This window comes from Dermacentor andersoni, chromosome 4 (assembly GCF_023375885.2).
Source record: "Dermacentor andersoni chromosome 4, qqDerAnde1_hic_scaffold, whole genome shotgun sequence".
Lineage (NCBI taxonomy): Eukaryota > Metazoa > Arthropoda > Arachnida > Ixodida > Ixodidae > Dermacentor > Dermacentor andersoni.
In genome coordinates this window covers 125,762,453-125,776,740 of record NC_092817.1, presented here as the reverse complement: position 1 = coordinate 125,776,740, position 14,288 = coordinate 125,762,453, and the positions used below count along the sequence as shown (strand labels likewise).

Genomic DNA, 14,288 nt, shown 5'->3' with positions numbered 1-14,288 from the left:
TCTCCCATCCCCGTCTCTCTTTATGCATCTCCTTTTTTTTTATAGATTCCCAAGCAAAAAGCCTTTGTGTGCCACTATGCATCGGCAAGCACAAAGGCTGGGGCGGATATGAACGGAAGCGGGCGATGGGCGAGCGAGCGAGAAGGACGAGGAGAGTGGTTTCTCTCCCCCTTGTGGCCCCGCTCTGTTTTCGAAGTGAAAAAATAAAACGAAAAAAAAAGGAACATGAACGCAACTACAACTCGTGCACCAACAAAGAAAAGAGCTTGATCAGCCGGCGGCCCCTTAATGGATGTAGAAGGAGGGCCGCTCCTTTTATGCCGCGCCCAGCTCGCCGGGCCCTCGGCTAAAAGGTTATGGAAATGTATTAAAATTTTAGAGGGGGTGGCTCGGGTAAGATGCTGTGGCGAGCACGATGTTAAACCAGCCGTGGAAGCTTTTGTCGTGTCCCGTTTTCTTCGCTGTGCGCGATTCTTTCCGCTTCTGTGTTATGTACGTGTGTGTCGGCGTCTCAAAAAGAAATACAGAGAAGAAGAAAGAAAGTAAACGATGACGTTAATTTCGTCATCAAGTTTTCATCGCGACTGCCACGTTAAGACGATGAGCCCTGGCGACGATAAGCGCGTTGCACTAGACCGCAGTGCGCTTTGAAAGTGCGTAGCGAGCAAATTAGCGTCGTGCAAAGAGATTTCGTTGCGTTCAAACTACTATTGTCTGCCCTCTGTTCCGTAGACATTATGCTTCATTTCGCTTGACCTCTCTAAGTTCAACACTAAGCTATGACTTCATCACTATCGCTGAGTCAACCCACATTTGATCTTCTGAAATACCTATTCCATAATAAGAGCGGTAACCGTACCCGCTTGTACCCATACCTACTGTTACCCGTATCCGCTTGTACCCGTACCCGCTTGTATCCGTACCCGCTTGTATCCGTACCCGCTTGTATCCGTACCCGCTTGTACCCGTACCCGCATGTATGCGTACACGCTTCTACTTATGCTTCCCAACTGTTAGACGGGCAAAAGTGGCTCGTAACATTGCGCCCGGCTTTCTCGCGGCTTTGCACGCCTGAAAGAAATTACACAAGAGCCTCTGATCCGCGTAATGGCGGTAATCCATAACCCATGCCTCACGCATTCCAATGTCACACCTGTATAGAAGAGCAGGATCTTGCCTTTATGGAAAGCCAGTATTTAAGCAACCAGAAGCAGGCCTGTTAAATAGCCCGAACAGCTAAAGCTCACATTTGCTCGTCGAAAGCGTCGGAAAGCGAAAATATTTCATAGTCATGTGTCGTGGTTATTGCTTCTGCGACAAGGCGGAGTCAAACAACTGCGCCTCAAGCACCAGTCTGGCCTGCTTGGAAGATCGCGTGAATTCGATCGCTAGCGCGCACAATTCCAGACTTCTTTAAGTTGCCCCAAGCCAGCAACCAATGCGGTTGCAATTGACGGCTCGCTTCCTGCCTCCAAAACACTATATTCTGTAAGTTGTTGCGGCTTCTCTAGGTCGCTCCTGATGAAAGCACCGGAACAACTCCAATTTTTTTAGTCAATTAATAAAGCTACTTGATTAGTGTTTACGTAAATGGTCCGACTTCAAGCGTCCCCTCCACCTCTCACTTTGCTCTGAAGAACAAATGCTGCTTTCTTATGTTAACCGTCTGTCCTTTTGTATTGAGAATCTGAGCATCCGTTCTCTCGCCCTGCTGAGCCCAGATCAGCTGGGATATGTTTCTTGCATTCAGGACGACTGCCACGGCAACCATTTATCAAGGACGATATGCTGATATGCAGCAAAGCAACCTTCCCGCAGACTAACTGGGTTATGCTTGAAAGCAAAGATACTTCATCAAAGCATGGCGACAAAAAAAGGAGAAAAAAAGACGAGACACGTAGTACGTAGAGCTACAGCACGAACTCTGTACTTCGTCTTATGTGCAGGTCTCGCCTTTTCTTCGTGTTTTCGCGCAGATTCCTAAACAATAGGCAACGTTAACAAAATTCCACCCAGCCTTTCGTAGAGTAGAGCCCGACCCATCACGAGTTTCGATAAACGTCATCACGTGATAGTGCCGACTAACTGGTGCGTTGGTAACCGAGCTGGAAATTGAACTTTGACTTGGCAATTTCGATGCCAGATTCGCTAAATGCGCTGCACGAGATGATGACGGCTCGAACAAAGAGCCGTTTCTAAACTAAAGTTGATCCCTCTCTCTTTTTAAAACATGACCTCTAACTGGTGCCATTTAAGGGATCAGCGTTAACTTCTCAGGCTGCCTGAAGGGAATTAAAGGTTCCACAGCTGTTGCAGCTATCAGTGATCACACTTATGTTCATTTTTTTTCTAATATGACAGAAACAGGAAGGGAGAGAATATATATTTATTTACAGCAATAAGCGTTCTTGAAACGAATGGTGAACTAGGTGACGCGCAAGTTGTGCAGAGATGCTTTCGCTGGCTGATGCAGTGTATGCGTCTTTTTGTTTCCTTGTTGCTTGCAGTTGAAGACGACTCCGTGGAAAAACATCTTCACATCGCTGCCAGTGTATGCCATCATCGTGGCTAACTTCTGTCGTAGCTGGACCTTCTACCTGCTCATCATATCGCAGCCCATGTACTTCGGACAGGTCTTCCACTTCGAAGTGGACAAGGTATGCAGAGACGGCGCTGCTACGATTCATTCATTCGTTCATTCATTCATTCAATCAGTGATATAAAATGCCCTATTGGAGGGCTGCGGGATAACTATCACCACTAGGGGCTTCTTCAACATGAACCGATATCTCGGTGTATGAACCCTGTTGCATCCCGACCCCGCAAGAGCGCAAGGATCGAACAAGCAATCTGACTTGTTCTCTTAAGCAGAACGATTTAGCCAGCATGCTAGGAAGAAGCAGAAATCTATCAGGCACCGTTCAGACGAGATTCGATCTTCACAGCTATATGTACCACCGTTGTCTTACTCTGGAATTAGCTTGAACTAAGCAGAAAAATGACAGTGACAATAACATAAAAAATTCTCCGAAGTTTCAATCGCTCGCCAAATAACTAAGCCGTTCCCGATTACATTGTTCGCATTTTTAGAGAGCTGCGGCGAGCGTCGGCTTTATGTTACGGCGTAACCTAGCGAACGAGCACAGCGAGAAATGAAAGCCAACACGTGGCGCAGCGGGGAATGAAAAAATCGGCGAGAGTGAAGAGGCGCGAGGAGGAAAGCAGAGAATAGGGTGCAGCGGAACCATGAGGCGGAAAGCGAAGGAGGGTATGGCGAAAGCGCCAGAAGAGCGTAGTTCCGCGACGATGGCTACGAGATGGCGCCATAGTAGCTCGCTTCGTCTGGGGAGTCTGTCGGCGGCGGCTGCTGTGAATCGCTCCCACGCGTCACCCACGCGCTGGCTCTCGCGATCTCCAGATTAGCGAGGCAGTCGCGCCACACCTCGCTCCGTTTGCAACGTGCTGCACGGAACAGATTGTCCGCGCCAGCCAATATATCGAGAAATGAAGACACGTTTACAGCTGCGCTCAAATTTCGCATTAGGGAGCATCGTAATCACCAGTGAATTTTTCATATTGCATCAATTTTGTACTTCCTATGATATGTTTTTCTGCCGTCGTTTGCATACTATGCGTATGCCGTATCTATTCATGTCTGCTAAGTGTATTGCTCTTTGGCACCATAAAAATAAAATTGGCCCTTAAACAATTTCGGCTGGTTCTGCAGGTTGCTCGACTACACATGTGCACTAGTGTGATCTAGTTTCCTTTCTTTTGCTCTTCTATTGTAAGTGTTGGTGCGGCGAGCTCAAACAGGCTACCCATGTCCCGCGAAGTAGCACTTGACACTCCTGCGCATGTGCGTCTTTGCCCCTTCCCCACTCCTCCCGTTGCGCAGTCGGGTCTCGTGGGCGCCCTGCCGCACCTGTGCATGACGCTTGTCGTGCCCCTGGGAGGCCAGCTGGCCGACTACCTGCGAACGCGCCAGATACTCAGCACCACAGTCGTCAGAAAGATCTTCAACTGTGGAGGTGGGCACTGCTGCCGCCTACAATGGCCGAGCACGCGCACCCGCGTGGGCGCCGTACTTAAGTGCACATGCTTACGTCGTTACGGTCGCCTACACACACACACACACACACACACACACACACACACACACACACACACACACACACACACACACACACACACACACACACACACACACACACACACAGACACACACACACACACACACACACACACACACACACACACACGCACACACGCACACGCACACGCACACACGCACACGCACACGCACACACAGACAGACAGACACACACACACACACACACACACACACACACACACACACACACACACACACACACACACATACACACAGACACACACACACACACACACACACACACACACACACACGCACACGCACACACGCACACGCACACGCACACACAGACAGACAGACAGACAGACAGAATCGCCTCGTGCAACTCATGAGTGCCAGAACTGTTAAGAACACGCGAGCTCGATGTTATTAGCCATCGTCAGAGTTGTGAGCTCTCTGCGCTGCTTGCTGAACTAACTTACACATGGTGGCTGGAATGTTCTAAAGAATATGAGCCAGTTACCCAGAAAAGACGAAGGCATAGGGTTCTCAATGTTGCTCAATGTCGTACAGCTGTGTTATTATCGGTTCTAAAGCCATAAGTTCATAAAGCAACGTAAACGGTAACAGTACGTCGCTGCTTCGCCCAATCTGCGAGTATCTTTTTTCTTCCATGAACTAATTAATGCGTAAAAGTAAGCTTTCCCGTTATGTCCACCATAGTTGTAACTATCTGTATAATTTTATTCAGCTCAAGGCGGTACACCCATCTTTTCGCTATCTGCTAGCGAATGCCGATAACCGTTCCAAAAGAGCACCTCCTCGTTTTTTTTTAATTGTAACAAAACAAAAACGTAAGATGAGTACGCTCGTTTCCTCTATGCCTAATTTGGTCTTCTTCCTTTTTTTCGCGCAGGTTGTTCTTCACTTCTGAGAATCGTTTTCTATTTGCTGCCTCGGAATTGTGCCATTCGCTATAACAGCAGAAACTCGACAGGAAATCTTAACGCCATATTTTTGTAGCGTAGAGACCTAGCTAGCAGCAGTGTTGTGCGTTCATTGCAGTCTAATTACTCTGCCTTGTTTCGTTTATATCCGTAGTGTTCAGTCGAGACGGTGGCATTTTGATTATAAACAGTTGACACAGATTGCCAAGGTCAAGTGCTACCCAGCGAATGATGCGAGAGCAGTTACGTGCATACCGACGATGCGAATGGAATCGGCGTGTGCTAAATATCGCACTGGATCACTCGCATCGCTATTGTCTCTTTTTTTCCCCTCTTGCTTGGCAGGCTTCGGCATGGAAGCCGTGTTCCTCCTGGTGGTGGGCTACACCCGAAGCACCCCCGTAGCCATCTCAGCGCTGACACTGGCCGTGGGATTCAGTGGTTTCGCCATATCAGGTTGGGATCACGCACGCGTATCACACGTAGGCCGCGTTAGCGGCGTTTCCCCACTGAGCGAAAACTCAAATTCGCATTCAAGGGGCTGTGTAGCAGCTCTAATGCCAGGCAGTATTTATTTTTTTTGTGAAACCAGGCTTATTAGAACCCTTCTGTGTTAAATTTCGCAGTTCTGTCACATGAGAAGCATACAAAGATGGCATTACTTGCACGATAAATCGCAGTGTGACGTTATCATAAATAAATATTCGCTAATTAAATTATACCTTATTCACTTTGGAAACATTCCCCTAGTGCGGAATTAAAAATTACCAGTTTTTTTTTTTTTTCATTTTTAGGCAATAGATATGAAGTCCCGTACTATTAAACATAAATGTGCTTGGCACCAGCTTCGATAAGTCCTTCCTCAAGGATTTGTGGCGAAATGCATTGACGTTCTGTTAACACTGATCAAACACTGCGGCAAGAACTGGCTTGTCGATCAGTGTTAACTGAAGCGTCGATGCATTCGCGTTGCGTCGCGCTTTTCGTTTCAGCCTCTGCCCTAGCTCATTGAGCCTCCACTGACAGTAAGACCAATTTTTAATTTTTTTTAAGTATTTCAGAAGCGTAAATTATCGATCAAGCCGAACTCTTACCTTCTACTCCACTGGCCCTTTAGGTTACAACGTATCAATCAATGCCCTCTTTTGCAGGTTTCAACGTGAACCACCTGGACATCGCCCCTCGGTACGCAAGTATCTTGATGGGGCTGTCGAACGGCGTCGGCACACTGGCCGGCATGCTCTGCCCCATCGTGGTGGAGTACATCACTGACAAGAAGGTACGCCCTTACCACGGGTGCGATCGGCGTGCGCTCACAGTATTGCTTGCCGTCGTCGCGAAAGTCTACAGAAAGGGAAGAAAGAGAGAGAACGAGACGAGTATGTGGTTTCAGCAAGCGACGGTAGATAGGCACTACGCGAACCGTTCCTACATCACAGGTGACCGCCCTGCCTATGTTGTGACGGAAGCTCACTACAACGGTACTCACTGTGAGAGCCAACTGCTGTAAACGTATATGGCACGCGTTCGCGAAAGCTGGCGTCTCCACATTTATTCACGCTGTAGGAAAAAGAAGCCTCCTACGGTGATTTCCTTCGTTTCGCAGGTGAGACCCTGTCTACTGAAATAGTCTATGTTGTGTGCACGTGTAAGCAACGAATAACGTTGTCGTGCACAGGGAAAGAGTCAAACAAAGGCGTTGGCCCGGCCTTTTTTCACTATATAAGTGAGCGCACATGAAGTCGCGTTTGGAATTCCCCACTCGATGCCAAGCTCGGCATTCGGCTGACTGCGCCATCAGGTCACCGAATACACGTGCGTTAATGCGTTCTCGATGCTTTGGTGCGTGTGCTGAACGCTGAAAATGGTCGCAGAGTCCTGTTAGTGTCCCATGATAAATAAGCGGCGGCGGCAGCTGTGACGCAGACAGTGATTTACTGGCTGAATAAAAGTACACTCGCCAATTGAAAAAAAATCAAAACACAGATTGACGTTTCGGGACCCAATACGGGTGCCTTGTTCACAATGAACGAATGCACGATGGTCTTTATTATATATGCGTCGGAAGACGTAATGCGCTTGCGTGCAACTCAGGGAGGGGTCGCGGTGTCCGGTTTATCGTGTTAGTAGCAGATTGTATGCAGAATGATTCAAGGAGCAATCGGGATGATAATGTTTTCTCTCTTTCCATGATAGAAGCCGAATGCCAGTTAATACTGTGTCCAGTCTTTTCCTGATGCTCTGCCAGGGCGCTGGAAACCGTGTGTCCTTTGGCTACATCACTGCGGTGCTGCTGTAGCCTTTTTTTTTTTTTTAAAGTTCCCCGTCCCGCCTACGTAGCACGCCTGGTAGTCCTGGCAAGGAATTTTGTAGATGACGCCCGGAAAGTTTTCTTTTTCGAGGCGGTCTTTGACTCGGACGAGTTCTTGGTTTAGCTTGCTTGAAGGGACGTGCCAGATTTGTACATCATAATCTTTGAAAATTTTTGATGTTGACTCGCTCACGCCTCGTGCGTAGGGGAGAGACGCCCGTTTTCTTGTTCTCTTACAGGGGGTTCAGCTGCACGCCTTTCTTCAGCCTTTATAAACTGGCCGGTGTAGCCATTGTTGACCAAATCCTGCGTCACTCTCTTCAACTCAGCTCTGCGTGCGTCAGTAGTCGAGCACAATCGGAATGCACGGGTGCACAATGTCGAGGCAACAGATCATTTTTGTCCAAGGGGATGGACCGAATCAAAGTGCAGATACTTCCCTGTGTGGGTAGGCTTTCGATAAACACTTGTGGAAAGGCCAGATGCAGTGCGCATGAGTTCAACGTCAAGGGAGGCCAAGCGACCATAAACTGACATTGTAAAAAGACATTGTAGAAATGTCGGTGTGTTTTATTAAATTTGTACTGCCTGCGACAGACTCTCTTTTGAGATGTAATTGAATAGCATGCATTGCTTTTGCTAAGGTGAATCGATCCAAATATTGAGCGTTAAGGCAAGTGGAGAGGGGAACAAACGTAAAGGGACGAATGACGAAGACGACTAGGAGAAAGAATCTGATGCACGTGACTAAAAAAAGAACAAAAGGAATTCGAAACACTCCTTATAATCTCACATCCGGTTCGCCACCTTGAAAAATTCACGGCGGCCTTCATCGCCTGATGGGCACAGTATTTCGACTACGGAACCAAGACAACGCGCTCCGAAAATGGCCAGCTGTCGATAAGCGCCTAACATGGGGTCACTGACTGCCTCTCTTGCGTGTGCAGCGGGCGCGCACAAAGGAAGTGGTCTCCATGACGGTGGATACCCGCCGTGGTTGCTCAGTGGCTATGGTGTTGGGCTGCTGAGCACGAGGTCGCGGGATCGAATCCCGGCCACGGCGGCCGCATTTCGATGGGGGCGAAATGCGAAAACACCCGTGTACTTAGATTTAGGTGCACGTTAAAGAACCCCAGGTAGTTGAAATTTCCGGAGTCCTCCACTACGGCGTGCCTCATAATCAGAAAGTGGTTTTGGCACGTAAAACCCCATAATTCAATTCCATGACGGTGCAGCGCTCAGAATATGCACACGGTCAATAGGATGAAGGCAGCACGTGTCAGTCTAGATGCAGAAAGAGCTTGCTTGGCTTATCTGAGTATTTGGTGGCATCTGGAATCGGAAATCAAGCAGAAGAAGTCGGCGCTGGCGGCAATCGGCCAGAGTCTGCAGTATCTTGCCGTTGCTCAACGAAGTACGCCTCTGCGTCTTATCATAATTAATTAAATCAGGTATCCTGCGCGTGATTGCTCGAGTGCGATGCGCAGCCGGTTTCTAAACACGCTGCAATTCCAAAAAAAAAAATACGGGTCAGAGCATGAGCGACGCCATTGTAACAAACGCGAGCGAGGAAATGAGGACAACTGTTCTCGGTTAAATTTCTTAGTCCTAGCGCGAAGACTCGAAATTTGCGTTCTACAATAACCTCAACCTGTGAATAGCAAGATTCACTTATACAAGAAAGAGGAGGCGTGTGCAAGCATTGTGGCCTCTCGAAAGTACTGCACCATGTTAAATTGGGAACTGACGTTTCGGGAGCATGGTCTTGTTTTAAATTGAGAACGATACGTAGGATGGTGCGAAAGGGAGCTGGCCACTATGCGGGATTTATTGCAGCGCTTCAGCGCGAGCGTCTCTTGCGTTTCGATTCGCTCACCGTTGACGCAGGACAAAACTGCCTCGGCTTCGCGCTTTTCGATAATCGATTGCCGCGGTGACATGATCGAGCGGTACACTGCCTATCACCTTAGGCCGTGCAAACCGCAAGGAAAGTAAACGTAACGAGTCCATCAGGTGCCGCTCTGGCGAGTGGCCCGAAGCTCGTTGCCATTGCTGGCATCGAGCATTGCATGCACGAGCGGTAATGTTGTCATTTAGCGGATGCACAAACGCTTTAAAATTTAGTTAAAATTTAAAAAAACGACAAAAAAAAACACGCACCTTCCAGATCCACGGCGGGGACGACGCGTCCCGCTGGGAGAAAGTGTTCCTGATCGCGAGCCTGATCCACTTCGGCGGCGTCATCTTCTACGCCATATTCGCATCGGGAGAGAAGCAGCCGTGGGCAGAGCCTCCGCGCGAGGAGGAAGGGCCCTCGTGGAATCCGCTCGAGAACGCCTTTAAGGTGAGCGCGCTTGAGGCGAACTGCGTGCGTGCGTGCGTGCGTGCGTGCGTGCGCGTGTGCGTGTGCGTGTGCGTGTGTGTGTGTGTGTGTGTGTGTGTGTGTGTGTGTGTGTGTGTGTGTGTGTGTGTGTGTGTGTGTGTGTGTGTGTGTGTGTGTAGCGTGTTGCGGCTAACGTAATTCAATTCTATTCCTGGAGCTGGATTATTGAGAGAGGTGGACAATACTTGCAGGAGAAATGAAAAACACATATTCAACTAATATAACAAATTCGTTAAATAACTTCTTAATCGACCACTTCACGGCACATACTGCAATTTACGAATAGTAGCCGTTGAGATTGCAAGGCATATTCATTCAGGATGAATTTGAAGAATGACACCTGTTTGGAGATATGCGCCATCAAACTCGCCGTAAAGAAGGTACTGTTGTTCCACCTACTTTTTTTTTTTACGAAACGCTCTTTCACGCATTGAAGCACAAATGTAACTGTAGCGCCCATGTATTTCGCCCCCCACTTCGCGAAATAATATCTCGAAACTGGTGTAATCCTTAAGATTCATTTCGAGTGGCTGCGTCTTGCAAACTCACCGGCTACAATTCGTAAATTCGTAAAGTAAATAATTAAGAGGTTAATCAGTAAAATTTTGTTATTTAGTTAACCTCAATAATTGCAGACCCATCTCAGTCCTTCCTATTATTTCTAAAATCTCTGAACGCATGTTAAATAAAAGAATAGTTGGGCACCTGACAAAAAAACAAAGCAATAGTACCAGCACAACTCGGGTTTCAGAAACAAGTGTACTTGGCAAGCGCTTTTGCATGCGAAAGACCACTTAATTAAGAACTTTGAAAAACAGACTTACACTACTGGAGTTTTTTTTTTTTTTAATTTCCGAAAGGCTTTTGACTCTATTAACCACGATATTTTGCTCCGAAAATTACCCTGGTACGGCATAAGAGGTGTAGCATATGCTTTAATTAAGAACTATCTCAGCTCCCGTAAGCAGTTTGTTTGCCTAAAAGATTCTAAGTCCCGACTTCTTGATTTAAACTGCGGTGTTCCTCAGGGCTCAATCCTAAGCCCAACTTTGTTTCTTCTCTATATTAATGATATTGTTAACATCCCAAACACACCGTGCATAACTTTGTATGCAGATGACACCAGCGTTTTCTACTCTGATCATAACGTTCAAGAAGCGTTTAACGCTGCCAGTAGATGGATGGGGAATCTCAGCTGTTGAATAAATTCAAATAGAATACAACTGAACTGCGAAAAAACAATGTATGTCATATTTAGACCTAAAGGAAAGCAGCTGATGGGCCACTACGAGTTAAAGTTTGGGGAGCGCATTATAGAAAATACGAAGTGCGTAAAATTTTTAGGTGTATGGTTTAACGAAAACCTGTATTGGTCCATTCATGTAGAGACCGTCAGAGCCGACATTCGTAGAGCGACGGGAATGATCAACATGTTAAAGCATCTTATTCCAATGAATTTAAAGAAACAGCTATATTACACACTAATACACTCTCATCTACACTATTCCCTTCTGGTCTAGGGAACTATTACCAAAACTAACCTTATGTCACTATATAGGCTGCGAAAAAGAGCCGTAAGGGCAGTTTGTAACCTACCTGTTCTTGCACATACTAAACCGTTTTTGATAAGATTGGCCTACTCCATATAGACCACCTGTTTTTGCATAAGCTATCGCTCCAGGCGTTCCGTCTCCGTCAAGCTGATCACATACAGTTTAATCAGACCTTCGCCACCAAAGAAACTCCGTATAATCTCAGACATGACCCAATCTCTATACCTCTTACTCGCACGAACTACGAGAAACAGGCATTACACTTTCAAATATTGACGTTACTAAACAATAATCCCACAATCCTGGAACAATTACAAACCTCGAAATCAAGCTTGAGGTTCAAGAAATCTGTTAAAACGTATTTTCTTCGCTGCTTTATTGTATAACTTGAGGTACATAAACCTCAATATTATTGTTTTGTTTTCCTTTTTTAACATGTTCTGATTAAGATTCGAATTCTTTATTGTTTTGATATGTTATCATATTTTTAAAATTGTAACACTTGTTGTGCTGTTGTTTGCTGCAGAGTGTCAACATGTTTTGGGTGCTGCAGCCTTTGTCAGGCAAGAATACTGCCTTTTGCTGCAGCTCCTGAGGCAGCTGTATGCCTCAAACAACAAAAATGAAATCTGTGTTTCGAGTTACCGTGCAAGTAATATCCGCCTCTTCTAATAATCCAGCTCAAGTACAAAAATTATGCTACCTGCAACAGCCTATTTTTGAAAATTCCGGTAAACTTAAGAAAACCACCGCCTAGATGCATGAGGAACATTAAAAGAAAGAGCAAAAAAAAAAGATTCTGCTTAAAACCATCGATAACGCTTGTCAAATACAGCGTTAGCTTTCTTTCTTTTCTTTTTTTATCCACTGGAATTTCGCTGGGCAGCATTTTATATATATAAATCACTTAGAAGACGGAGCAAAGATAAGCGCGCGAAACTCCGGGAAGAGAGTGAGGTGACACAGCAGTGACTACACCCCGTGACCCGGCCACCTGACCCACGAGACCAGAGGTTACGCTGTTTCCGGGATCGAGCCACGTTGCTCGGCAAGAAATGGGCCTAGCAGGATAACGCTTCGTTATCCCGCGCAGAAAGGCAAAGAAAGCTTTAATAAAGGAATTATGAGCTGAAGGCGCATATTTGTTGCATTAAGGGTATTCATGTACCGCTTGTTCCTCTGCGAAATTTCTAGAGAACAGAGCCGGTCGCCGCCGCATTTGTAGGGGTAGTGCAGCTGGCAATGTAATCCGATTCATAATATGCACATGAGATGCCGTATCATATCAGAAACCGAGCAACCACCCATTATTTGACGGACTGGATCGCGCGAAGGGAGCCTACGCTTAATAGGTTTCACATTTACATACCCGCGTTCTGCAGCGCCTTATTCAACGGACCGTTTGACAGCGGTGAATGTTTTATGCTTTTTCCTTTCGAAGGAGGACTCGACGGCGAACAGTGGGACGCAGCAGCAGTCCTTCCAACGGCAGACATCTTACGGCGCCACGGCCGAAACAAACTTCCCCGTGTACGAAACCCGTGAGGAACGCGTCCAGGAGCCGTCCCGGGACGCGTACGACCAGAGGGACTTCTAGCCGGAGAAGAATAAAGGGTGCGTATAAAAGAAATTGCGTTTTATACGTACGTGCGCGCAAACACACACACACACACACACACACACACACACACACACACACACACACACACACACACACACACACACACACACACACACACACACACACACACACACACACACACACACACACACACACACACACACACACACACGCACGCACGCACACGCACACACGCGCACACACGCACACACACGCACACACACACACACACACACACTCACACACACATCAGAGACGTTGATCGACAGTCACTACAAAGATATGATTCAGAACACTGTATGAACAAAGCCGCAGACGATTGAACGGCGATTGAGGAAGAGTGTGTTTGTGCACTTTTGCTGCTCTCATCGTCTGACTGCTTCATCGCTCGCACGGTCTGCAGTGAACTGGATCAAACCCGAGCTACCTCGAACTAGGACACCCGGCCAGAGCCTTCAATACGGTGACAGCTGTTAAGGAGAATTAAACCGATTTTGGAGGCATCTGTCTGTGTCAGTTGCCAGTTCCGCTGTCATTGGTATTACTATGGTGTAATTTTCATGGCAGAAGTCGGAGGCCGCAGCAGTACACGAATGTGTACAGGAAAGGTGCGGTAGCTTTACTCTGGATAGCTTTAGGTTACTATCATATAAGCGAGAGCCTCTTTACATCGTAGACGTCGTCGTTATAGTCGTCGTCGGGCAAGCTAACACTGTTCTGTGTAGCACGTAAGGATTTCCTTTTGGCATCTGTTAATTTCTTCTTCAGCTAAGCTGGTCGCTCCAATGAATGTCCGCCAATACGTCCACGAAAAAGCGAGCACCTGTCACTATCAAAGCAGGCACTTCGTCGCAGCTCGGGCCCGTAAGGATCGGAGTGAAAAGTAGCACACGCGCAATGTCGACGGTTAAGCACGCGAGCCGCGTTCGTCACCACGTAGCTCGCATATTCAGGATTCACAATCTTGATAACGTACGCTCTCAGGCACGACGTGGTAGGGCTCGAAGATCTCTTGCAGTTGCGTGCTAAACCTAAATCAGTTTCGGAGTTCCAAAATAAGACGCTATGTACCACTGCAAATTATAAAAACACGCACGAATGGTTTCCTCGTGTTGCACAAAAATAAGTGGTTTTTTCTTCTGTGTCGTTGTTAGTTTGCTCCCTACTCTGTCTGGTGGTGAAGCCAACTCCTGCATGATAGCAAGTGGTTCAGACTCAACGTAATAAGTGTCGGCATATTCGGTGGCCAAGTAGTTAATTGATCGGCGTCCAAGTAGTTCGAATTTCCCGACACATTATAATGTAGCCTTTAACTTTTGCACAAATAAGCCCATTTCTGGTCGACGCCGGCAACACGCC

At 47.1% G+C, this 14,288-nt stretch overlaps 1 protein-coding gene across 2 annotated transcripts in view; it reads left to right on the top strand.

The window, feature by feature from the left end:
* The window catches only part of LOC126537606 (vesicular glutamate transporter 1-like), a 226,148-nt gene that overhangs the window by 200,022 nt on the left and 11,838 nt on the right, over window positions 1-14,288 (top strand). For both annotated transcript variants that reach the window (XM_050184756.3, XM_050184755.3), the window contains exons 9-14: window positions 2,508-2,657; window positions 3,899-4,031; window positions 5,407-5,517; window positions 6,213-6,340; window positions 9,540-9,716; window positions 12,750-12,922. In XM_050184756.3, coding sequence (XP_050040713.1) covers window positions 2,508-2,657; window positions 3,899-4,031; window positions 5,407-5,517; window positions 6,213-6,340; window positions 9,540-9,716; window positions 12,750-12,905 — 855 coding nt within the window. In that variant the 3' untranslated portion in view covers window positions 12,906-12,922. The remainder of the gene's footprint in view (window positions 1-2,507; window positions 2,658-3,898; window positions 4,032-5,406; window positions 5,518-6,212; window positions 6,341-9,539; window positions 9,717-12,749; window positions 12,923-14,288) is intronic.